Consider the following 26,872-nt stretch of genomic DNA (forward strand, 5'->3'; position numbering starts at 1 on the left):
TTTCTCAGAAAATCAGAAAGACCAGCCAATAAGTGACAAGGAGGTATAATGATTTCAGTCTGCCTTGGGAATTCTATCTCTGCCTCATTACCTAGAACACCTTCCCATCACATGGAGTTAGAGCTGTGAGTGGAAGCTGTGGTCAAGGATGGAAATATGCACAGGAATATCTTCGTGCCTGATTGTCATGTGATTTTCCTGTGGTGTGATGTCAAACTGATGAAGGACTTCCCAACTAATAGTGGATCTCATCAACCAAAGACTGCAGTTCACATCAAGTGGCAGTGTGCAGAGTGAAACTTTCCCAAAAGCCTGTCAGGAGAATCCTTCCTTCCTACCTCTATAACTACTTTCAAGCCTTAGCACTGACAGGGAAAAGGAGTAGGAGAATGAGTAGAAAGTCTGCACAGCTGTTGCCAAAACAATGCCTGAATTTACATTGCCACAAAACGAAGCCCCATTCACTTGCACAACACAAGTATAAGGACTAAATTCTTAGCAGCCTCCGGAATGAAGTCTAACAGCAGCAAAAGCAAGATTTCCCACCAGTTCTGCATTTGTCTAAGCCAGGCACCAGGATGAAATACCTCCTCGAAACCCTGTACAATCAGGGAAGCCAAGACCTTCTATCCCAAGGACCCCTGAATCCTCAATACTTCTGAAGCAGCCGGCCCAAGGGTCAGCTCTGGGCACAGGATGTTTCAGGAGACACCGAGCAGTTACACCCATCCCTGATCCCATATGGATGCACAAATGCAGGTGTTCAAGGATCTCCATTACTCTCAAGCTAAAGGAACATATAAGAGCCCCGATCAGAGAAGTACCTGGAGGTGGTACAGTGGTGGTGAATGTTGGTGTGGGCGTGGATGTGCTTGAAGTAGTTGGGGCGGGTGTTGGTGATCCAGGAAAATTTGAGAATGTCCCCGGGGTGCTGCTGCTGGTGGTGCTGATGGGGGGCACCGTGGTGCTGGCAGTGCTGGTGGAAGTCTCCTCTGGTCTTGCAGTGGGAGTGGTTGTTGATTTTGTTGAAGGGGATGCCGTGCTCGGTGTCGATGAACCTGGGCCTGTTAGAAACAGCAGGCACAGAGAAAACAGACAAAGGCACAAGAAGCATGAGTGGGACTCCATATGCTCTGAACAGAAATTGCACGTTAGGCAGCTGCCACAGATGGAAAGAGGTCAGCCCACTCTTGGCACATGAAAGCCCTCTATCAGTAGCCCTTCCTTTCTGGCCCCAGGAAGCAGATTCCTTGAAATCTATGCACAGACAGGGTCATGGCCCTCCTCCTCCTAGCGAAGAGACTAGGGATGGTCCTGGAAGATAATTCTCACAAAATCAGAAAGACCATCTGATATTCAAGAGATTGGGTAAAGCAGTGCTTTGGATCTTGATGGGGCTTTCTGTATCTGCCTCATTACATAAAGACCTTACTAACTCATGGAGTAAGAGCTGAGAAGGGAAGCTGTGGTTAGGGAAGGAAGTATACCCAGGAATATGTTCCTGCCTGGTTATCATGGCATTTCCCTGTGCTGCAATGTCAGCCTGATGAAGCAATTCTACACAGCCCCACACAGATAATGCCTCTAGTGATGGCAGCCTGAAACATGGCCTCCTCTTATCTCACACAACCGGTCATTCCAGGAATGTTGTCTCCAGTAGAAATATAGAACACCCAAAACTGCATAAGACTTCCTTGCAGCACAACATGTGCTATAAAGGTTACATGCCTTTAGTAGTCAACAGGCCTTTAATTCTCCAATGGCAAGGTAAAATCAGAGAGTATTTTTCTGTTAAATACCTGGAGATGTTGAAGTTACTGGAGTGGAGACTGATGGTATTAGTTCACTTGTGGTTGAAGCGATGTGTGTGGGCGAGGTGGTAATTTCTGTGGGAATCCTGGATGTAGTGGTGAGAGGTACTGTTGTCTTGGTGGTGGTTGAAGTTGCAGTTTGTGGTGTACTAGGTGTAGGTGTAATCTCACAGGGAATTTCTTGCCACTCACAACAGTTTACCCTGATTTCATAATTGTAGCAAAGTTGCCACATAGTTACATCTTGCTCCTCATTTTTACATATTAGTCCATACGAAACATCACACTGCACTTTCTGACCAAGTTCCTCTAAGCTCACATCAGGTTTATCCTCTGCCCTGCATTCAATTTTTTCAGGAGCTTCACATATTTTGTATCCATGTTTTCTTATTTCATCGTATGTTTCATAGTCACCACCATCTTCTTCAGGATTACTAACATCAAACCACTCAGTCCAATCACAGATTAATCCAAAGCATGGAGCTGCAAGAGAAGACAGAGATTTCACATCTGAGTTTACAGAGACTATTCTGAGAAGATCAATTTTTTATTTTTTTCCATTAAGGACTAGAGGAATGCATTGCAATTTGTCATCTTTCCAAAGAAAAGAGTTTTAAAATTGGTTCTATATTACCAGGGTTTTAAACTGGAAGTTTTGCATCAAAATAAAATCACCAAACTGACACATTTAAAGGTTCTTCTTCTGTCTATACCAATAACACTTTTGGAATTATAAAAAATTATTTATTTTAAATATATTTTTCTGTAGTGATTGTATTTATTGTACTCTTCCTTTAAATATTTCTTTGACATTTTTTAACTTTGATATTTTAAAACTTACTTGTAGTCACTGGATGGCTTGTAGTGGTAACTGAAACAGAACAAAAAGAGATTACTCCATCAGTTTCAAGCTTTCAAAAAATATAATAGTATGTTTAAATATCCTAATTATAATTCTTTGCTGACACTACTGAGAAAATTTCTACTACCCCATTAGGATATTGAGATGCTAACATTTTTGTCAGAATTAGGAAGGCACCCTGTACATTTATAGTTACAATTTCTTCTATAAGAAATAAACTCAAAATGTTAAAATCATTCTTACTGTAGTGTGATAAAATTGTGTTGCTCTATCTGTGTCATAAGCATTGCTCTGTGTCATCTATAATCCCATATACTTATACATTCAATATTTAAAATACTTTTCTTTAAGAAAACAATTTTTAAATCACATCTCTGTTGAAGATTTACCTGTGGTGGTAAGAGTACTGGTAGGAAATGAGGTTGAAAGGACTGTAGGTGAAGAAGATGTTGGACAAGGGTAGATTTTATCTGGAACCACAGAACCATTTTCTGCACAAATGTATGTTATACATATGTCACCATCCTGTACTTGTGCCACAGTCTGACCCACTTGATAACTCGTTCCATTGATGACACAAGGACACCCTGCAAGAAAGAGCTTTACTGTGCAATTTTTCTACGACCGGGTAAGAGGCAAAGGCAAAATACTTATGGAAAAGAGACCATTTACATGAGTTATGCATGCTTTTTCAGAGCTGCACCTGGAGCTTAGATCTAATATATTGTGCTAATTTATCTTTACATTTAAAGCAACATGAGAACATATTTAATCAAGTCCTGCATAAAACATTTGGAGGAACCAACTTAGAAACTAAGTTTTAAGGTTCTGAGAGAAATAATAATTGTAATTTACTATCTGACAGTTTTCCATAATAACTACATATTCAGGAAGTGCAAACTCTTGTAGTGAAATCCATTAGTTTAAATACAGGACATGGGCAGAAAACATGAAGGAACATGAGATAAAGGTTGAACAAGAAGTACTAACAGCAAGATTCAACAAAAGTGTTGCCCGATTTTCTTTGTTCAGAACTTTCACTGGCACTGGAGAGAATTATTCTAAAGCAATACTAACTCTTTTGCAGAGTTAGACCTAGCAGTTCTATGCATTTTTAAATTATTGTTTGTAGAAAACCCCAAACATTATTTACCTGGAACTGGTTTACATTGTATGGATCCTGAGGGGCCACAGACACTAAAAGAAAAATTTTAAAAAATTAAAATGTTGTTGATGTTTTATGACAGCTGTTAGCAGAGCCAAGAGCACAGAAACACAGAAATTTCTTGCTTGATCTTCATTCCCACTACTGTGTATTTTTCTGGATACAATATTCTCTAGTATTGTCTATCTTGTTTCATTCAAACTTTCATTCTTTAAGTACAACATTTTAAAACTATCATGAAACACATTGTGTTGCAAGTTCCAACAGTACAATAACAACTGTTTTTCAGAGCAGTGAACTTACAGCTAGATAAGGGTCACCATGTGGAGCCAGTGGTATAAGTGCTATCATTAGCAAGGCTCTATGACTGAGCTGTTAGGACTCAAGTATCTCTTTCAGGGCTAGAATAGAGTATTTCAGATTATAGTGATTTCAGAAGTCCAGTTTTAAGTGAGAATGCAAAAGCAGAGTAGTCCCTCTCTTCCCAGAGCCATGAAGAATCAAAAGGTTGTTTTAGAGACTCAGCCAGGTTTCATGTCATTATGATATTTATATCACTTCAAAGAGTATAAATAATGAATTTGGTAACATACTTATTATAACAAGGCTACCAACCAGAAATCTGGATGGTTATGGAAAATTATGAAATGCGAGAATATACCAGCTCTTCAGCTGAAGTTTCATCTCTATTTGCTTGAAGCCCAGTAAAGTAAATGAGGGACTTAGCATATATAAATTATTTCCTGAATTACTGCGAGAGTTTTTGTAATTTTTATATACCATATTGTACAGTTTTCTTCTGTGGGTATTTCATGCCCAGGGGGAACTTGAATTCCATCGATGTAACACCAGCACTGATCTTCAGGCACACATTCATTTGTCTCTTCATTATAAATAGGCTTGTCCTTAGGACATCTGGGGTAGCAGCCTGGTGATGACAAGTAAACCAGTATACAAGAAGAAGAAAAAGTATAAGAAGTCAACTCAATGATAGGCTACCTTCTGAAGGTAAATGATTCTCAGTGAATCAAGCATAGTGAAAGAAATCAAAAACGATTCAAATCAATACTTGAACAATTAGTCTTTCCAAAAGACTTAAACAGTTTTCATTGAAAATACTGGGGTGAGGAGGATTGAGCCAGGGTTTTGTAATGAAAACTAGGGAAGCTATTTTTAACTACCTATTTCAACATCTTGGAGAAACCCCTAATTTATATTCATTTCTATGGGCAGTTAGTAAGTTTAAGACAAAGAAACATCCCAGTTTTTCTATAGATCACTACATCAACAATACTTTTGTGAGGAATATGGAAGCAAATTCACTAACAAACATTTATTTTAATACATTTATTGGAACATTAGCACTTGTTTACGTGCCTGTAACAGACCAGGTATCTCCACCTCAAACTGATAATTTATCTGCACTTTTCCATACCCTTGGTCAGTAATCCAAACTCCACTGCAAGGGATTAATTGACTGTCAATTCTCATTGCATTTTTCATATAAATACACTTCAAAAAATATTAAATGTGTCCTGCCTCCAAATAAACTCTTATGAAATCCTCTTTATACTACACTGGAGTTCTACATAGTATTTAAACTGAAGTACTGTGTAATGAACTGATACTTAAAGTCACATTACACTGCCAGACTGTAATAAATATGTCCTAACAAAAGTAGGACATGCTCTACATTTCTATTGAAGATAAACAACAAAAATAATTTAGAAAGATAATTGGCTATATAATAATCTGCCTTCTGACACTTTCCAAATCTTTCTAATAATCTAAGACAATCTATTTTAAAACAGAGGTTTGCTGATTTTTAAAAAATATTTTGGTTAGGAATTTTGGGGGGGTTTTTTGTTTTGGTTTGTTTTTTTCCCTTGGGTTTTGTTTTGTGGTTTCTTTTTTTTTTTTTCATTTTTTTACTAGCAGTTCAAAGCAAAGTCAAGCTTGAGGCATTTATTTTCAATCCCTAAACAGGAGATAAGTGCTTCCAGTCCAGACCAAAAGACTGTGTAGCCAAAAATGTGACTGTTTTCTCCAGCTTTACCATGTGGTAAAACAGAAGACATTTGTAAAGTCATTCACATTCTTGGATTATTGCAGTCACTATAACATGAAATTCCTTTTCAGGTGTCAAGCACAAGAACTTTCACCTACTAATATGGCATCTACAAATGAAATAGAATCTCCGATAAGAATCCAATATACAGCAGCATCCGTGTGTCTGATATCAAAGATATTTTCCAGGGTAAAGGAAGGAGAATGCTGCGTATTAATCCAGTAAAATCAAGATGATCTGATGCATAAATAAGGTTATAAGTTGATGCATATATAAGGTTAAAAAAACCCAATTATCAGTAACTTGCTTCTTTGCCATATAAAAGATTTTTCCTTCCCTGAAATACCTTAAGAAGGGAAAAAATAACCATGGTGTAATAATCTTGCATGTATGAGGATATTACCCAAGCAGAGACCCAGTTTTATGGCTTGACAGCATTTTAACTATCACCCACTGATGTTAATAAATAATAAATTCCATGATAGGAAACATTTATGTAAGACTGGAGACAAATTCAATAGCAGATTTAGGAACATCTCATCAAGCTGACTGATTATTCCATACTCATTAAAAGGTACACAAAGTTATACAAAACAGAATACAAAAATGGCAAGGAATTTATTACCTTCCAGGTATGGTACTGTAAAGTTGGTGCTGACATTATTAATCATCCTGCAGGTTGTGATGTTACTGCCACAAGGTTCATAGTGCCACTCACACTCATCACGAGGGTTGTAGTAGTCACAAAATATTGCTGATGGAAAAAAAGAGAAGCTGATTAAAAACAGGGTTGTCCAAATGCAGTTCTGATCAGGTCTTTAAAGGCACAAGATAAATAAATTTATATGTTAAGCCAGCAAAATTTCTCTTGAGGTGTAGGACCTGGACTTTCTGCTACTATGCTTAAACTTAGGGTACAGCAAAACTCTGGTGCCCAAGATTTCTACTAGCAAACTCCTAAAAATTTTGCAGTATATATAAAATAGTTCCATCTTGCTGTATCACATAGGCTGTGAGTCACCTGCAGCAGGCCAAGAGCAAGCATATGAGTCATTATGGATACAGCTTAAATTCAGCTTAGATGACTATGGACAAAGGAGCTTTTACTAATTCATATATCAGAGTTGACTGAAACTTATAATTTTTTTTTTCACTGACTTCTTACACTGAAAAACAACAATTAGCCCTAATTCTGAAACAGAATGAATTTTTAAAATTAAAAAATTTTATATTTCTGCTATTCTCAAAATTTTGATTTGAGTACTTTTTGGGTAATAAAATTAATTTAAGTACTATCTTACATTGTTCACAACATTAATTAGGTTCATCTACACAGGAGTGCTACATGCTTTTTGCTAAAATCAAATTCTGAATAATTTGAAGAAATGAGAAAGGAAAAAGATAATGGGAGTTGCAGTTCACCAAATATCAACTGGAAGGATGACTTTAAACAGAAAGGAAAATCAAAAAGAGAAAAGTGGAAAAGAGAGAAAGGGGAAAAGGGAAAGAGGGAAAAGTGAAAATGGGAAAAGGGGAAAAAGAAAGAAGCCCGGCTGAATAAAAGACAACTGAAATATACAAATTTACTAGTCCTGTTTGTTCCCTGATATGCTGTGAAAATAAATTTCATTGTGTAGGCAGCATGACCTTGCAGCAATAGTATTAATGATTTATTTGACTGACTTTCTGACAGCAGCTAGAAAGATGCATTTGTGTTTAACTGTTACTCACGGCATATATCAGGAGTTCTCCAGAAAACACAGGCCTCAACCTTGGTACATTCTTGGGCATAAGCAGCAACTGCAGAGCAGAAGCACTCACAATCTCCACCGCTGTCACAAGAGCAGGCATCATGAACACAAGCGTCATAGAAAGGAACTGGGTCCACCTGTTGGGGAAAGAAATTATGCCCCAGTTCATCTCCAAATTAGTTTTCAAGTAAGTAAGTTTAAGAGCTCTTGAGACATGGGAATTCAGCTGAGTAGAAATGAGACCGTTTCTAAGAATTACCAAATCACAAACAAACATTTACAGGTTTGAAGCTGCTCAATATATTTTGGGTAATAATAGACTTAAAAAATTCAGCACCTTCATAATTTGCTATGACTGAAAAAAATAAGAGTCCTTGACAGTGCCCACATTTTCTAACAGAGTTCCATTTTAGTGCTCTCAAATCCAACTTGAATAGATGCCAGTGAATTCTTATCTTTCAGCAATCTTTGCCAAACAAGTGGTGAGCGATGTCAGAAAGGCTGCTCTACACAGCAAATATGAAGCAGATAATTTTGTGCTTGTCAGTATTTAGAGTTTATCTAATGACAAATTAGCAAGGCATTTTTTTGCTTGGGACTGCAAGAGGAGAAACTTAGACTGGATTTTAGCTGCTGAAGTGGAAACATATAATAAGTTAAATAAATTGACAATTATTCGTGACCTTTCTACTATGAGTTAAGAACAAACTGTGTATGCTATGGCCATTTGGAGGCACAGTACCAGCAGCTGCCTGTCTAAACTGCATGATGTCAGTGGTCTCCAAGGAGATCCTTTCTGTGGATTGAATACTACAAGAAGCAGTAGACTCTTCACCAGCACCCTTTCAAGTATAGTATGCATTTCTGTCAGGAGATGGGTGTGATGATCATAAGATCTTTCAGAACTTATAATACTGACTGTCTCTCAACAAGAGATGGTGCAACTGCAGCAAACATGACACAGGGTAGATTTATGAAGCTGACTTGCAAAGCAGTAGCAGTGAAACTGTGGTGATGAATATGGGTTTGTACAGCTGGGGCTGCCACCACCACTGACACAGTCCCACTGCCACAGAGGCTCAGCCTACTTTGACTAAGGCTAGGTGAAATGTGCTAACACCTGTAGCTGTACTGAAGACTTAATTAAAGATCCCTCTATTCATTAATTCATAATAACCATCTCTTCATTAATTTTTCATGGTCTCTCTGCTGCTGCAGTAACAGAAATGCACTGTGCTGTCCCATCAGCTACTTCCTTCTACAAACCTTGGAGTGACAAATTTTGAAGACTTCGCTCAGGATGATGCTGCATTCTTTCTCTGCCCAGGACTTCCGATGTGGTTTCAAATCACAAGGCTTAATCTCTTGTGTGACATCTGGGCACATGGGAGACTGTTTCCAGGAATTCCCAAACTTCAGAGCACTGGTCTCCTGCAGTCCGCTCCTTGTTATAAAGTCATTGTTTGACTTGTCATCGAAGTTGCCACACAGACCACACACTTTGCCCTTGAAAAGAAAATTGACATATCCACAGTTTTTAAATATACCATGGAAGTGAGAAACAGGCTCTGGTAAAGTAAGAGCAAAACATTGACATTAAAGATGACGGCTGACTGTCTGTGTAAATGATGACTTTCATCTTTACTCCCAAATCATTTGTACAGAAAATAAATTTTTATTTGTCTGTGTACTCAGCAAACTATTCAGTTGCCATGTCTTCCCTCCTTGAAACCAATTATATCTAGCGTATACATTCCATATCTCTGTCTCCATATCCACTTAAAATGCTAAAGAGTGGCCAAGTCTTTTTCAGCTGAGAAGAATTAATTAATTTTCCATTCTTCTCAATTTATCATAGCTCAGCTATTAATATAAGTCTGAGGTAATTCAATTCAGCTCAAAACTGTTTTTTTAAAAAGCTTCTAACATAACGAGCACTATTGCCTCATCCATGGAAAAGAAATTACAGGGACCCCTTTTACTTGAAAGAAAGCACTTCGCAATCTACCCTCAGTAGCGAATTTTTGGTAGAGCTATTTAAGGTCCATCAGCCTCTCAAGATATAGTACATCCCTGTTTATACAATGCCTCAATACTCTCCAATTCAACATGCTGATTTTCAGAAACCAGAACCATCCTCATACAATGCAGAGGGAGTTCGGTTTTTATACAGGGTTGAGATTGCATGTAGGTTTCCAAGTGCTTGTCCTGTCAGTTTGCATCCCTAAATTACTTTAGATGGTTGGTTATCAATGTTCACAAACTCAGAGTGTGTTAGATGTTCAGCTCTACTGCAATAATATCCTATGCATTCTCTGCAATGCATTGTGATAGACTGTAAGAAACCCCAGTAGCACCTCTGTAAGTTGTGGTAGTAATAATGCAAGCTAATCAATGTGAAGAGGATATAGAAACTGAACAGGGAGTCAGAATAAAAGAATATTAATGTTTCCTTATCTATTTGTAATACTACTTCAGAAAAAGACAGACAGGTCCTAACTTTGTAATCGGGGCTCAGCTTGATGAAAACAGTAGTCTTCTTATCCCAGATAAGCATCACACCATTGCTAGCCTCAATAACGAGGTAGAGGCCTACTGTCCTGTTCCAATAAAGCACATCATCACCAACATCTCGCTGAATTTCTTTGTACTCTTTGTTCTCCAATTTCAGTTCAGTTTTCTGAAAGATAAAAGGAGAAATATTGTAACAGTAATTTTTATGATGAGAGAAAATATTAGACACTCATAACAATACAATTCATTCTGACACTAATAGCTCAAAGTCTGGGATGACTTTGCAAGATGACGAGTGGTGTAGCACCTGTGTTTGTGAGAGGTTTAATCACCTGAGAATCTACACCTTTACAGATTAATTTGATATGGCCTCTAACACTGGTTACAGCTGCTTTTAGGGATGTGGCTTTGGAGCATTATTTTTTTGGTAATACTTGAATACTGATATATACTTATTGAGTATCATTACTCACCCCTAGAAACATTTTGATAGCTTTTGAGCAGGTGACTCCTGTAGTTCCACAAGGGACATTCTCTGTGATGATGCTGAATGAGCCGCTGGAATTTTTGTCACCACAAAAATCCTATTGAAAAAGAAAAAAATAAGCATGAGAAAATTAGGTAGAATATTTCATTTTAGTTCAATGTCATAATAATTACAATCATTTAAGTCTTCACAATGTACAAATCATTACTGCTGCTTCAAATGTGAGATCCTATATACATATATTTTTATAGACTCACAGTCACATACACAGATTTCTCTGCATACATATAAACAGTGTCTTGGCCTGGGAAAGCAAGTAGGACAATAAAACAAACTGACAAACATATTTTTAAATATAAGTATCTTTGGTTTCTAAACTTAGAATTTGGATTTATTTTGCAACTGATAATGAGCTGTTAGCTCTCACTATAAAACAGTTCTGTTACATATAGTTTATGACCACTATATGAGAAGAAAAAGTGACATTCACACAGCCTGCCTGTACTGGAAATATACAATTTCTCCCAGCAGAATGTGTGAACACCTCAGGAAAAGTGATGGCAGACAATAAAGAATGACAAAACCAAAGAGGAAAGCAGATCTTCAAGGCAATCAAATGCCATTTCAGCCCTCCTGATGAGCATTACCTGAATAGCCACATATTCACAATTCCCATCAAAGTCATAGAATTTTCCATCAAAAGTGATATAATGGCCACTTCCATATATCATACAAGTCCCATAGCACTCATTGGCAGTGCAGCTCCAAACCCCTTTTTGGCAGGTACTAGAAAAGAGCAGAGAAGTTGAATTTTTAGGTATCACCAAGAGTCGACCATTTGGAAAACTGCAAAACAAACCAAGCAGCTGCCTAATACAATATGATAATGTGCAAAATATCCAAGTCTCAATTTCAACAGTTTTGCCTGGTTTTAAGCTTATAACATGATTTTTAACTCTGGTCAGCTAAAGATCTTTAGGTCTTTAGATAACATTTATATTTAAAAAATGAGTGCATTTTCCCAACACCAGATGCCTACTGAAAACAGAGGTAGCTACTGCCCCAGTATTTTCAGCAGAATCTGTGTTTCCTCAGATAGCAATAAATATTCCTGAAAATAAAAGATGATAGTTGCAGTTTTCGCAGCCACTGTAATACATAAGCCTAGACATGACTATTAATACATGGTATAGAATATATTCTAGAAGAGAGTTCAAAATTATAATTTACCAGGTGTTGCAGTCCACTGTTATCTTCTGTCCAGAAGAATACCACTCGTTGTTATGAATGCATGGGCAGTCCTCCTCCTCAACACAGCCTCCTCTGCCATCATCATATAGACCTTCAGGACACACACAGCCTGAGACACACTCTGCCTGGAACTAAAGAATATAAGGAGAAACGGTTACCTTATGATAATGTACTGCATTTTAATTCCCCTTCTTCACAAGCACACTTTAAAAACTGCATTTATAACCAAACAGCCTAATATTTATTAGTTTTATAAGGTTCTTCTTTCTAGGTTGGTAATGTTTTTCTTTTCTATTTTGGTTGTCTAAGAACCCAAATCCTATTTCCCTTGGGAGTTACAACTCTACTGAAGACACAGTAAAAAGAAAGAGGAGAGAGAAACTATAAGGGGATTCATCATGAAAATGGCAACAGATTAACATCATTGGGGAGAAAAAACGGAAGATTTAAACCAAAGAGAAATAAACTGTTAGTTACAGCTGTATTTTCTATGTAGCACTCTGTCATTTAGAGAATACAGAATAAAGAAAACATGACCTGAAGAAAACTTGAATACATACATGATTTGTTTGAGAGGTATGACAGCTAAGTTGTACAGGTGTTTGTGAAGTCCATTTTGAGGATGCATCGCAGTCAAAGAAAGTCTTGTTAGAAGAACATTCTTCTACACCTGAAAGGTATATTGTTGGCTTAGATCAGTCAAGAAAAGGCAAAAGAAATGTGTGTGAAATATGGTAGTTACTGAGACAGAAATCTCAGCACATGCTCTATCCTTTTGAAAAAAAAGAGGCTCAGTGAAGAGAGAACAAAGTGAAAATGTGTAACGTTTTACATAGAAAAAAACATATAAAACAAGTAAGTGGAGAATTCAAAAGGAAAGTAGTTTGGTTTTGAAGGTTGGTTACGGTTTTTATTTTATTTTACTTTATAGAATGTCACTTACTTTTCATTCTTATTCTCACTGAGGTACACTGGACCTTTGCATTTCGGCAAACACTAAAAAAGTGAAGTAAGTAGAAATTAAAAAAAAAACCAAACAAGCTCAGTGTCTTCAACTTAAGTCTAAGGATTGGTTTATATAAATTTGAGAGTATTTATCAAAGATGTTCTGCATAATTTCTACTGATATTTCAAGTCAATTCTATTGAAACACAGTCACGAATTTTCACTTGGACAAAAAGTGTAGCAAGATTTTAGGTCTAATGCACAGAAAGGTTGTGTTTTAAGGAGTAACAGCCACTTTATTAATCCTTAATATTGCAGTTATTGATGGCTCAGGAAATAGATAATAATGAAACAGATAAGAATGAGAACTTAAATCAAAGACTTCATTTGGATACACAGTGTATTTTCATGCCTATTCAAGTCACATGCTGCAAATTTGTTGGCCTGTATGCTGCTTCTCCTGGGTGAGAGAAGGTAATAACAGTTTGCACCAATGACTCAGGCAGCAAACAATTGCCAAGGTTCGTGGCAAAATACAACAGAATCGTGAAAGTTGTTTTCAAAAGCCTATGCTATACTAAATACATATCAAGGGGATCTTCCTCCCACAGAAAACACAAGTGTTCTGTCTCTGCCAGAAAAGGAAACAGCAACATAACACATAGTTGGCCTTTTTTCTTCTTTTCACACCTCTGCTTAACAAAGCCCTATTAACAGTGCAGCTTCAAAGTAATGTTTATCTGTGAAGGCCTCCAAAGCAAGCTGCACTTCTCAATTATTGATAAATTAAATTGCAAAAGCATAATACTTTGCTCGGCATGAAGATATTGTGAAATGTATTACAAATGTTCATTAAGTACCAAAAAAGCTAAGCACCTTACACCTAATAAGCAATTTTTTTAAAGCCTTTTATCCCAACAAACAAGAAGCCACAATAAAACATACCAGCGGTCTCCATCTTTTGTAAAATATTCCCCAGGTTCCAGGTATGATCCCTTGTAATAACATGGGCACTCAGAGACGGGCACACAGTTATCCTGTGTATCCAGGTATGTATCAGATGGGCAGCCACAGCCATCCACAGGAGCAAAGTCTTGCAAGCAATACTTTTCACTATCAGCAAGGGAACGGCAGGTTTGCTGGCACCTTGTAATGTTGTAAAGGAAGACTTGATTTCCTTGACAGGCAGACACTTCACTGCCTGGAGGGAAAATAAACAAAATGATAAATAAGAGATGCAGGATGGACAACTTAGCCTTGACATTTCCATTTTGGTTTCCTTGGTTGTGCAGTATATAAAGATAAAAAATTCCCTTAGATTTTATTAAAGTACAAAAATATAAGAAGTGACAAGTAACACTAACCTAACTTTACCAGTCGAAGACTTATTTTTAACTGTCACTAATAGTTTCTTTCATACCTCTATTTATTTCACATACTGATAATCAGAGAGAGAGAGCACAATATAATAAGCTCCTAGTCTCAACAATACCACACTGTTGATGAAAAGCTAGCATGATGATAAACAAAGACACTGATAAACAAAGGCAACATAAAAGCCCTGATGGCTGGGATTCCATTAATCAAAGAAATGAGATTATTACTTAAACTAGGGAAAGAAGGTGAAAGTGAAAAATAATGCTCTCTACTTTTAAATATATCATGAACAAATTACAGCTAAAGAATATAATATGAATTAGTAAACATTATAAACATTGTCTCTTTTAGGTCCATTAGATGTTTCTAAGATACTCCAAATCCCGTAACATTGAGATCACTAACAACCACATTCAGAGAGAGCCTGCTTGTTTCTCATGGCTAATTAATTCCACGGGGATTACAGTTCCACTACTTACTGCAGACACTGTCTCTCCAGCCTTCCAGTATGATTCCTTTGAAAGCACAGGCTCTCGAATAAGAGGACAGGGCAGCACACAAGCATTCTTCATTATCTTCACAGAGGCATGTGTCATATTTACATTTCTGAAAAAAAGAACGAAAGAGTCAGTAAGCTCACAGGAAACCAATGGGCAATTGCAACTGGGTTGCTACAAAATATCTTGTGTACTTTTCCTGATGTTGTTTATTAATTCCCATGACCAGAGAACAATGGAAGGAATGGACAAAGACCAGAGACTGAAAGTGCTGCTTTATTTCATACACAATGAAAATGTTTGGATGCTTACTTCTAACCTAAGCCAAGCCTCTTGAACTTTTAAAAAATATCCAGCCTCCTGACAACACCTTTTTCAAAGGATATTGATACTGTTCTTTCTCAGTTACAAATTACAAATGCAGAGATCCACAAAAATTAGAAATCATAATGGCAAAATATTAACCAGATCTTTGAATATCTTCACAACATTTGAGCTCAGACTGAGTTCTAAGTATAAGAAATAACTTAGGTATTTCTTCTTTTTCCTTAGGTAAGCCTCACTTATGCTCAACACTGACGAGCAGAGGGGAAAAAAATCATGGAGATTCTGGCATGAAAATGATTTGGTGTTACATTCCAACCAATATATAGGAAACTTTTTTTTCATGACTTTATAGCAGCTAATGTTTAAGGGTAGTCAGTGCACATTTGCATCTCTTGAATCTTCTTTTCAGTTCAAATATCCAATCCAATAAAAATGTTCATTAAATACAAAATATAAGAAAGCAAACTTCAGCAGCACCCTGTAAGAATCTCGTCAGAGGAGATACTTTATATGCATGCTATGCTGCTTGAGTCAATCAATGCAGAGTTCACCAGCACTTATGGGCAAGCTACTGGGTAATGTCTCAAACATTTGAACAATGTTAAATGTCTATAGTTAACCATCTGAAATAATGCAGTACTAAAAAGCGTGCAAGATTACAATACCTTATAGTATTCTGAAGGATCAATGACTAAGTGACATGTTGCAAAAGGACCTTCTGGGTTTTTCAGCAAAGAACACCAATGCTCAGCATAATTTGCTGGAAAAAAAAGAGAAATTCATCACATTTCCTTATCTCGCTTGTGCCACGTCTAGTTACGCTGATACATAAATGCAGTGTAACAATACAAATTAGAAAACTGTGCATTTTGGGGAGTGAAGGAACTACATGCAATCATTGCACATATATTTCTGTTCTTTGATTCAGAAACATGTAATAATAAAATCAAAACCTGTATCCCACTGCTGTAACTGGTTTACATAGAATTGTGACAGCCCTTTCCATTTGAGTACCCTGAAGTTGAGTTAAACATAATGATAAACAATACTAGGAAATACAAGTGCCTTTACAAATAATATAAATTAACGATCTTGCTTCCCAATCTTCCGGCTCAGGACCCTTCTACAATCACCCCTTAAACTTTCACTTCAGTTTGATGGGAAATGAGTGCTTGTATGTGAACATACGTGCAGATATTAATCTAAAAATTACTGCCTGTTGCAGTAATATCCAGCAAACACTGCTCATTCTGGCAAAAGCCAACCATCTGACTTATTCATCTACTTACCACTTTCAATGCTGAGACTGCAGGGGTCTTCCAGCTTTTCTGCCTGGTCTGTACAGATGGACTGAGCTTTCCATGTGTTCGCAAAGGCAGATCCTGTAGCTTCTACCAGCCCACTGGTTGTTTTAAAATCATCACCTTCCATTCCATTAAAGTTTCCACAAAGACCTATTGGAAAAGAAGGTAAAAATTTTACATAATCATTACTCATTCTCATAATAAAAGGTCAAAGAAAAGGGACAACTGGTCACAAACACTAGAAACAGAAGTTCATACAGCTGATTATTCCACCTCAATACTGATGCAAATGACACATACTGAAGTTTTAGGAGGCCTATTTTAAATCTTCAACCTCTTGAGAAGAATAGTCTTCATGAAGATATCTCTGCCTCAGGAGATTACCACCTCAACCTGTAATTTTACACTTTCTGATGATACTGAAAACACAAAAGGCACCAAAAACCTGTTTTTGTGTATAGTTAAAATTAAACTGAATATAGAAGCAAGGAATATTCTAAGAAATATCTGTGTGCTGGTACTAGAGTGATAGATCATTTCAATGTGAAAAACTAAAAACACATTTCTAGTTTGCTTGAGTCCATTTGCTTTCAATGATTTGGTTTCTGCTTTCAGTTTCCTCTTCTTGAATCAACAAGTAGCATGAGTTATCTCTCATGTAAAGAGTACACGAATCTTCAGCTGTGGAACAGCATGACTTTGCTTCCTCTTTGAATAGACACTTGCCTTGAATTTTTCCTTCAGCTGATTGATCCACAGTCACAAACAGTTGCATGACTGGAACTAGCTGGATCTGCACCTGAAGCTCGAAAGGTGTTTGTACAACAAGGTAGTTGGAAGATGGCTGGAATATTGAGAAGCTGGCTGAAAAACAAAACATGAACTGTGCAGTAAATACACACACAAGCTGCCAGAAGAAATACTTTTTATTAGATTTTAAGGTATCACCTGTCATGAAAACTCTGAGACCAGGATCAAATTAATAATTTTTTTTTCCTTTAAAAATCACTGGCCTACTAGATATGATGATGGTCCTCACTAATTTAAAAAGCTGATTACCTGTAGTGACTCTTCTCTGGCATCAGAACCAAATGGCATACCCACACCATGTAGCCAAATTTGGGAAGTGCTAAATATCTCTCTTCACAGGCAAGGTAAATTATCTGCTTTAACTTTCTGTCATGGCAATTCCTCTTTCCCAAGCTACGTGCCAAAGTATGTTCAAGAGGTACGAAAAAAGTGAAAGGACTTTTTTTCAGTCATCCACTCTATACAGAGTCAGTGATCCCATTAAATCCTCAGATGTCTATTAAATCACATTCATCCCCAACTTATTACCAAATCTGAATAAATTTCCTATGCCACTCTTCCACTTTTGCCTAGGAAAAAACCCATTCCTATATGAGAAGTCAGGTGTGACTGGACGTACAAGGCTGTGTCACTTACCTGACACATGAGGCACATTCACTGTCATCTCATTCAGTAGCACACTGCCATCGGATCTGAAAACCACCACCTGTACAATGGCAAATAGAATCAATGAGGTTCCAAGTACTGAGAGGAAAAGGAACTAATAAAAGGTAAATTAACAAGAAAGGCCTTCTGCACATTTAGGCTGTGACTAGAACTTTAAACTTTTGAAAAGAAGAAACCATCTGAAAATTTAAATGGCAGCAGACCTGTAGGATACAAGTACAGTTTTGTCTTGCTATTCAGTGTTTCGCTCACATCTGCCTACAACAGTAATGAAATATAAAACTCATTTATATTGGGCACTTTGGTTTCAGCAAGTAAAAGAAAATATTAGGTCTTCAGGATCTGTAGCAAGTTCCTATTCCTTATAAAAGCATGTGCCACAGCTTCAGTGAAATGGTTTAGTATGATTCCGGCATGGTCAGAAAGCAGTTTATTAAACTTCCTCATAAAATGTTAGTCTGTACACACAGAAACATAAAATTATTGGTTTCTGATTCAGTTTTCTTTTGTTCTAGTTATGCTGGCAAAGACATGGAAGTCCAGAAATACATGAGGAAAATTATGTGTACATGTGTGTAAAATTATGTATAAATATAATCTATATATTACCACAACTAAACAGAATACTAAATTGAATATTTGAGAAGGTTGCACTGTATCAACATTCAAAGACAGGATTTCTTCTGAAAAATATCTATAAAACTATATCTGAATAAAGTAAAATACTGTGAGGGGAAGAAGAATGGGATTCTTGCGCTTCCAGATATCTGGAATACTGTGAGAATAATCATATAGCACAGAGCAGAGGAGTGAAGAGGGGAAAATGTCAGCTGTTTTGAATTTCACCTTTTGTTAAGTTTAGGTCTATTTTGGATTCTCGGGGCAGAAACCTGAGTTGTTCTTTAGCCTGTCTGAGGTGCCTTATCTATCCACAATAACAACTCCAGAAGAATTAACTGTTCCTCCACAATAAGGGAAATATGCTGATTTTCAACATATCTAGCAGAACCCATAGAACAAAACTTACATTTTTTCTGTTATCCACTAACAGCACAACAGTCTTCAAGCAGGTCTGCCTGTCTGTGGAGCCACAGGGAGTCAGCTCTGCCAGGAGAGCATAACTGTCATTTGCAGTATCCTACAATCACAGGGAAATAAATGTCCATTAGTCCAATCAAAAAATCTCACGAGATTACTTCCAAACAAAAACTAAATTTATCTGTCACAATAACTTTGCTACAGACCTTAGCTATTAAGACCACCATGTCAGCACTAGCTCTTACAGCTGAACATTCTTTCAAACAAATTCAGAGGCATGGTTTCTAGTTCAACAAGATTTTTGCCACTCTCTAGAAGAATAGGCACTAGATATTTGGGGGACAGATGAATGAAATAGCTGCCTACCTCATTTCCCTAGCTGACTTCAATACTCAGACAGAGAAACAGCTATTACAGAACTGACTGAGAATTTCTGATCCTGAGATCTGCCAATTTTTGCAGTTTACCTGTCCATGTAGCCAGAGTGACTTTTTGATACACAAAGGACTCCACTGGATAATGACAGCATAGCTATCAGACTGAGTTAATCACCCACTGCAATAAGTCCCCAGCTTCCCCCTAGGGCTATTATAGCCAACCCTGAACTTTATAGCACAACTTAGAGCATTTCTGCTTCCCTTACCCCCATGAAACAAAACAATAACTCACAGTTGTTACATATCAGCCCACAGACACTTGTATATACTCTACAAGAGAACAGCCCTACAGTACACAGTACCTTGGCCAATACATAGTAACAGTCTCCATGGAAGGTGTATTTCTTCCCATCAAAGGTCCTAATATGGGAACCTCCTTCCACTGAACATGTGCCTGGACAAGGTAAATCTTTGCACGTCCATCTGCCTGAATTACAGGTGCTATAAGCAGAGAAATAATAAAAAACAAAATGCTTGTAGGTATTACAGGAGCTGAGAGCACTGAAAGCATCAGTATACCTAGCAAACAGCAAGATATCCCCAGGTTGTTTAAAACTGTATCTTTGACCATTTCCTTATGATTTGCCCTGGCATATTCCATAGATTCAAGAAAACTTTTCAGAAATTTGATTCTACAGACATGCAACATAAACATCAGGTTCAGAATGTTTTCAGGATGTCTCTTATGATCAAGTGGAAATTTGAAGAACACCGACCCACTTACAATCATTCACAGAAAAGTGTATTCACAACCAGGATCCTTACCATTCTTCACATTCATTGGAAATGTTTTCTCCAGGTGCATACTGCTTTCCAAGGAGTTTGCAGTAGCATTGGCTAACAGGTACACAGCCTTTTCCAGTAATATCATCATACACAGTTCCTATAAAACACAACATTAACTATTCCAGCTCTTTTTGAAACAAGCAATTTCCACAGAGGAGAAACTCTCAACTTGCCACACGCTGAGTTTATCAAAATTGTGAAGAATAGTGTTTCTACTTTTTGTAATGTAAGACACATGAAAAACACTTTTATCCACCTTTGAAAATCCAAATCTATTCATTTATAGAACTATACACAGATAAAAAAGCTTACTGTAAGTATACAGGAACGATCTCAGAATGTTATATGTTTAGATTTTCAGTCCTTCTGGCATATTCTGAAGACTATCATTGTAATCTTTCCCAAGGCTGACAGTAAATCTGAGAATTTCAATCTCAGTCCCTAATTGACACTCTGGTAAATTATGTCCTTTGTCTCAGAATTATTCAACCTAAAAAGGTTGATTTTCTATATATTATCAGAAGTTCACTTATTGAGAATCAAAAAGCAGATTTACTACATGTCATTGTGTTAATATGTTCGAACTATAAAATAATTGATTAATTAATCAATTATGACTGCCTCAAAAAAATCGTATGGTTATGTTCCCCTAGAGGGGAAAATAAGGAGAGTAGTACTCATTTTTAAGATAGAATTTGACTATATTTAATATTTTAGCTATGATCTTCTTTGCCAGAGCTCTTGGTTTTGTTCCACACACAATAGGTAGAATAACACTTGCCTTCAGGGCAGAAACAACCATCCATGTAGTGTTCCTCACAAAGGCTGCTGATGTCCAAGTGTGAGCAAGTATCCGTGCAGGGTGAGCTGCTTTCTCTATAGACCATGGTATCAGGGCAGGTCTTGGCTGAAAGAATAAGAAAGACACCAGGAGTTATTTGAGTGGAATATCCATAATCCCTCAGAAACCACAGATCATATACCCTATTCCTCTCAAGCCAGTGATGTCTCAAGCCAGATTCCACCTGGCAAAGCATGTTCATCTATTTCTGAAGTGCTTTCCCTGTTTCATACATTTATTTCTTTTGGTTTCAAATAGATCAAATTATCTCGGTCATCAGCAGTATCAGCCCTCTCAGTCTTACAATGGGAACTGAATTTCTGCTTGCTGAAAAAGATTTCTTAACAACAAGGGTAATAGAAGAAAAAAAAGAGGGAGAACACAATATGTAACTTATTGTACTCCTGGAATGAAATTTATAATATACGCCAATGGTTTTGTAAAGAAGTAATGAATTTAAATGTTTCGTGGTTCTATATCCATGAAATATTTGGGTCTTTGCAAAATTTGTATCGTTGCTTACGGCAAAAGTTCTGCGTCCTCCATTCACCCGGCCGGCCACCGGCGTGCGAACACTGGCGAGAATACTCAGAGATGGTGCTGCAGATGCAGAAGGAGTCCTCAGTGCCGTTACAGGCACACTTGTCCTGCATGCAGGCTTGGATGTACATTTCCAAATTAAGACGGAACCGACAATCAGCAAATGCAGAGGAAGTCAGCAGCCTCTCACACTCGTCACGCTAAGGAGAAAGAGTAATAATGTTTGAGAGATTTGTAAACATCTGAGCTTCTGGTCACTTCCTATCTTGTATAAAAACTGTTGCCTTCTGAACAGTTATTCAAGAAAGGAAAAGTAATCATTTGCCCTGGAGTGGACAGTCTTCCAAGCTCCTTGCAGCTAACTCCCAGTAGCACAAGGATGTGTCCATGCAAGTGAAGTTCACCAGCAGGAATACTCACATGCTCGTTACAGCTTGGAAGAGCCTGAGTTTCATCTGGATCTTCACATTTGGCATTGGGTTTGCTGATCTTCTGCAAATTCCCATATGTAATTGAATTGTAGCTTGCATCTATGAGAAAAAAATTTGGAGAACTTGCTGAGCCCCAAAAATTGACCACAAGTTGCATCTGATTCATGGGATTCTTCTGATCAAGGAAAACAATTACTATGGTGTCAAACACACGTCAGACACAAGTATCTGCTCTGAATTGTGTTTAACCATGCTTGAAAATGTAAAGGGGAAGAAAGAAAAGAAGGCTAGTCGAGAAAAGAACAATAAAATTCATCTGGAATAAAATAACCTTAGACTAGGAATGCAGCACTGGAACATGATGCTTAGTCTGGAGCAATCACAGAAATCTCTCAAGTGAAATTTGCTCTCCTGTGATGCTTCTATGTACAATGCTTGTCACCCTGTGTTCTGTGACAACTGTCAGTATGGTAGAATGACTCACCTCCCTTGATAAACTCATTGTAGATTGGAATTCCATTGTAATCCCCACAGAGACCACAGGTTAGGTTATTAAATTTGTTGTCCAGCTCCACCTAAGTAATGGAAAGAAAGAGGAAAAACATAAAAGAATTCTCTTTTTTTTTCCTCCTTTTTTTTTCCTCTACTGGGATAGAGAAATATCCCAGGAAACAACAATAAAAAGTTCTTTGATTAAACTTACCATCAGTGCATCCTGCTGATTCCACATCAGAACCATGCCTAATTTGGCATAAATTTTGGTGTAAATGTCACTGCTCTCAATGAGCAGACCAGAGCTGTAGTAAGGTGTCTTCACACTAGGAAGAAAATTAGAGATTTTACATTAGTTCAGAAACATAAGGCTTGACATGAATGTCTGTAATAAGCCAAATACCCTAAGGAACAGAGAAACCAGCCTCTGACTACCTCATCCTGGCTGCACAGGATGCCTTGTTTTAATGAGGCATAAAATACCTCTCTCCAACACTTGGGACAATAACTCATTGCCTTTAAAAGGCAAAGCTATTTCAGAGGCAAAGCTTACCCAAGGGTACAGGTCCTTTGATGAAAAAACCAAAATGTCAGATGTCTTCAACTTAATCAAAGGAAAATCCATCATCATTGTGCTATTAACAGAGGATATTCAAACACTCACTAAAAATTTACTTCCCTGAAGGAAGCTACAACATAAATGAAAGCTTTTCTTTACCAAAAGATCTGATAACCCTTTCAGAGACAATGATTGTTCCTTTGGAAAGAACTTCCTCCTCAAAAGAGTTCAAAAAGCACAGGCAGATACAGGGATTGCCAACAAAATTTTGAAAACAAAGGAGCATTTTAAGAGGAATTGAGTAGTTATTTCAGTAGTTAGTTACTTAGTTTTTGGTTGACAGAATGGTGACAGAACATACTTTGCAGAGAGTTGAGCATAGCCTTTTGTGTGATAAAGAATCAATTCACCAGATCTCTCTCCTGATTTTGTATGTCTGTCTTACAAATCAAACTGAACTGCTGAATTTCATTCAGCAATAAAGGGATTATGGCAAGCAGCCTCATCCTATAAAATCTAGAGAACTAGAGTCTGTTCCAACAGAAGTAGTGTAAAGTGAAATCCAGTCAAAATAACTGGTTTATTTTCTACAGATTTGTCAATATAATTGCTATCCATCAGGATTCATGCATGTGTATGCACATCTCCTCTTAACTAGTCTCTTGACTGGGAGAGCTTTATCTCCAGAATTCCTGTCACTGGGATTTTTCCAACTACTTACCTCACACATTTTTAACATGGCCAAATGATTTACACATCTAAATACCAGGTGCAAACACAGAAACAATTATTTCTACTTTTGAATGCATTGTTCATCCTCTGGGTAATGAATTCTTGAGAGATTACATTTTTCAAGAGGGATTATAAAACATTGGGCATCTTTTCACCTTTCAGCTACCACTGCATGGAATATTTATCTTTTTTTCTAATTCTAGGACATTCACTCAATCAGTGGATCAGGTACCCTAAGGCAAATTCATACATTTTTCTACTTTACACTTTTCATTTTAGTACTGTGAAATGCTATTTTACATGATAATGGATCATGTATCATTTAAAGATCAATATGGAAAATTCAGTTTTAAAAAAACTAAATTCCCCAGGCAGCAAAAACCTGTTCAGAAATGAACCATTGTTTTATGAACACTATCTAAGACAAAAAGAGGTTTAAAAGAAGCAATTTTTAAAGGATTTCTAAACTTGTTTTTTATTGAGTTCAAGACCCAAGTACCCAATAAAAAGTTTTTTCAAGTTGGGGAAACAATGCATTTTTTAAATATTTCTGTCATTTTTTTATGCATTCTGGTATGATTTTTGGGAAACTGGATGCTATTTTCAACCTTTGAACATATTTTCATTCTAGTGGCTTCCAAACTTTAGAGCAAAAGTTGAAATCTTGGCTAAACCAAGTCCTACAATGGCAATAAAATAGATTCTTTTTTGTTTAAATTATGCTAAAACATATTAATAGCCAGTTTCTTCAGAATCTTCAGACCTATATCCTAACTTATGAGTTGCCTCACTTGTTTCAGTGAGTATATATACACACACTGAAAGGTTAGGCTAATGATAGGAAAGACTAGGTTAAGACAGTACTTGGCATCAGTAATGCTGTCAGACTATTTTCTTGTGTAGCCATGTTACAGAAGGAGAAAAACACTGTTGTTTACTGTGAAAAAGCACATATTGCCACATATAAATTACTGTAAATTTTGACCTGTGTTATATCTGTTAAAATCCCTTGAGAAATGGCCATTGGATCTTAAAGAATTATTTATGAAGATCAGAAAAAAACCTGCCACTCTACTGTCACAAAACAAGAGGAAAAGACCCCAGAGAAATGCATCTCTTTTTTCAGGATTTGCTAGACCATCTGCTAAGGTAAATTCAGGGTGATGCCACAAAACAAATGAAGCTATGTCATTTTATGCCAGTGAAAGATCTGGCTCATGACCTGCATTGTTTCCTGCACAACTGGAAGAACAATTCACTCAAACACCTCTTCCTTACTTTCATTTAAATAATCCCTTGTGCAAGTGTGGGAATGACAATTAACACCAAAGCACCACCACAAAACAATTTTTATGCTGGATTTCAAAAGACTTTTTTTTTTTTTGGATTGTGGAAATGCTTTGTAGAAGTTACCATAATGGTATATAGACAACTGTGTAAAGAATCAATCCTGCTTTTATCTTCCCAGCACGTTTTTCTGAAATACTTACATCCGCCCATCCACCACAACCAGTTTTGGTTTGAGGTACACCGTGACATCCTTGATTTTTAGCAGAATATACTGGATTTCAGGGTGGTTATCGCTGTTCAGAGCACGCTGGATGTGGACAGAGAACTCTGCGTAAGAATCGCTGCAGTCAGAAACAAAATTATACTCGCAAACGCCAGGGAACTGGTAGATGTCTCCGTCAAAGGTTTTGAAATGGTCGTTTCCCCAAGTGCTGCAGACATAGTGGCCGTGGTTTCTTGTCCTTCCTGTTAAGTGATGAAAAGAAATAGACATGAAAAAAGTGCAATAAACAAGCTAATGTAAGAAAATGTAAGTGTTCCATTTTACAGTAGAAATCACTTGCAATTATGTGCACAGTGATTCCACCAATTTCAAGCCTGATCAAGTATCTGATCAACACGTACTAGAAAAAAAACAGTTAGGAAACCAAGAAAGTACCACCTACTCTAAAAGGTAAATAGTTTAAGTATTATGAAAGGACTTGTGCACAACAGGAGATTTAGGAAATTATTTCTTTGCCTAAAAGCAGTAGTGATTTCTATTACTACAGAATAGAAATTCTTCAGAAGATATAACCATGATAGGAAGAAAAATAAAGTTTTTGCAATAGCCAAAACTAAAGATGATTTATTCCCTTCCCAGCCATCTATACTGACTAATAATACAAGTTAACACAATATCTAATAAATCTCCAGGTACTGTAGATTAGGGGTGAATCATAAAAGCTAAGTATCCACGGGAAACTTGACATGTCTCTCATTTTCACAAGATTTTCTTGCACTGTTTACTATGAGAAAGCAAAACTGCTAACACAGCCTCTAGGTTACTGTGCTTTGATGGTATCAATCATGCCAGATACATCCAGACGAGCTGCTATCCTTCTCTCCCCAGATGGAGGGCTGCACAGAGATTCTTCTGGAGCTCACAGATGGGATATCAAATGCAAGGTAATGCTTTCCTCTCATTGCTGATTTCAGGACACAGCAGACCAAGCTCAATACCCCAAACCTGACCACTGGACAAAATTCATCACCTATTCCACTAAAAAACAATTTTTGGTTTTCAGTGTGTTTCACTTTAACACTTCAAAATTGATAACAAATAAAGTTAGAGCTTTTACAGCAGGATTATTAATGTTCTAAATGGCAAAATTAGCTTTGTCCAATGTTACTACATTCCCTTTTGAAGAAAGAATTTATGTTGTTCCAAGTAACAGAAGGCACAATCATCCACCTCCCTCATTGCTGTAACAATGAACCTCTCAAACTTCTACAGTTGCTTTCTGCAAAGTAGTTGCCAAACCTAGGAAAGACTCAACACATCAAAAGAAAAGCAACATGGAAAATATTTTCCAAGCACATCAAACTAGATATAAACACAGTAGATATAGGAACTAATGTCTCCAAAGAAAGAAAGCCAACCTATGTTGGCTGAGTCATACTGCCTCAGTATTTGAAAGCTTAAGAAATTTAAAGCATCCTAAAATTGCATTATTTAAGTGCATTATTTAAATGCACTGCCTCCTTCTACCTCTGTATTTTAATTCTCTCCCTCTTTTCCAGGAGGCAGTCTGCTACTATTTCATTTCTAGAGCTTACCTTTTCTTATTTCACTAGCATAGGAAAGAGCCAGCCAGAGTATGAAAAGGAGGCTGGCCACTCTTAGCCCCAT

At 37.1% G+C, this 26,872-nt stretch overlaps 1 protein-coding gene across 1 annotated transcript; it reads right to left on the reverse strand.

The window, feature by feature from the left end:
- Positions 1-918: 918 nt before the first annotated feature.
- On the reverse strand, positions 919-26,872 carry LOC103754170 (mucin-2; the record flags this gene model as incomplete). The annotated part of the gene is made up of 31 exons (XM_029958638.1): positions 26,800-26,872; positions 25,182-25,446; positions 22,612-22,726; positions 22,393-22,483; positions 21,898-22,007; positions 21,461-21,677; positions 20,878-21,003; positions 20,076-20,193; positions 19,613-19,751; positions 18,863-18,973; positions 17,806-17,875; positions 17,086-17,223; positions 16,345-16,509; positions 15,721-15,815; positions 14,707-14,837; positions 13,800-14,051; positions 12,853-12,905; positions 12,470-12,579; positions 11,889-12,040; positions 11,306-11,444; positions 10,645-10,755; positions 10,158-10,337; positions 8,924-9,163; positions 7,638-7,794; positions 6,532-6,660; positions 4,619-4,766; positions 3,827-3,870; positions 3,063-3,260; positions 2,653-2,682; positions 1,848-2,294; positions 919-1,058 (listed from the first exon to the last, which is right to left on the reverse strand). Coding segments are annotated over exons 1-31 (4,494 nt in total), but the record flags the coding sequence as incomplete, so codon positions are not given.

The sequence above is a fragment of the Manacus vitellinus genome, unplaced genomic scaffold (genome assembly GCF_001715985.3).
Source record: "Manacus vitellinus isolate BGI_N305 unplaced genomic scaffold, ASM171598v3 scaffold_163_pilon, whole genome shotgun sequence".
NCBI classification, from domain to species: domain Eukaryota; kingdom Metazoa; phylum Chordata; class Aves; order Passeriformes; family Pipridae; genus Manacus; species Manacus vitellinus.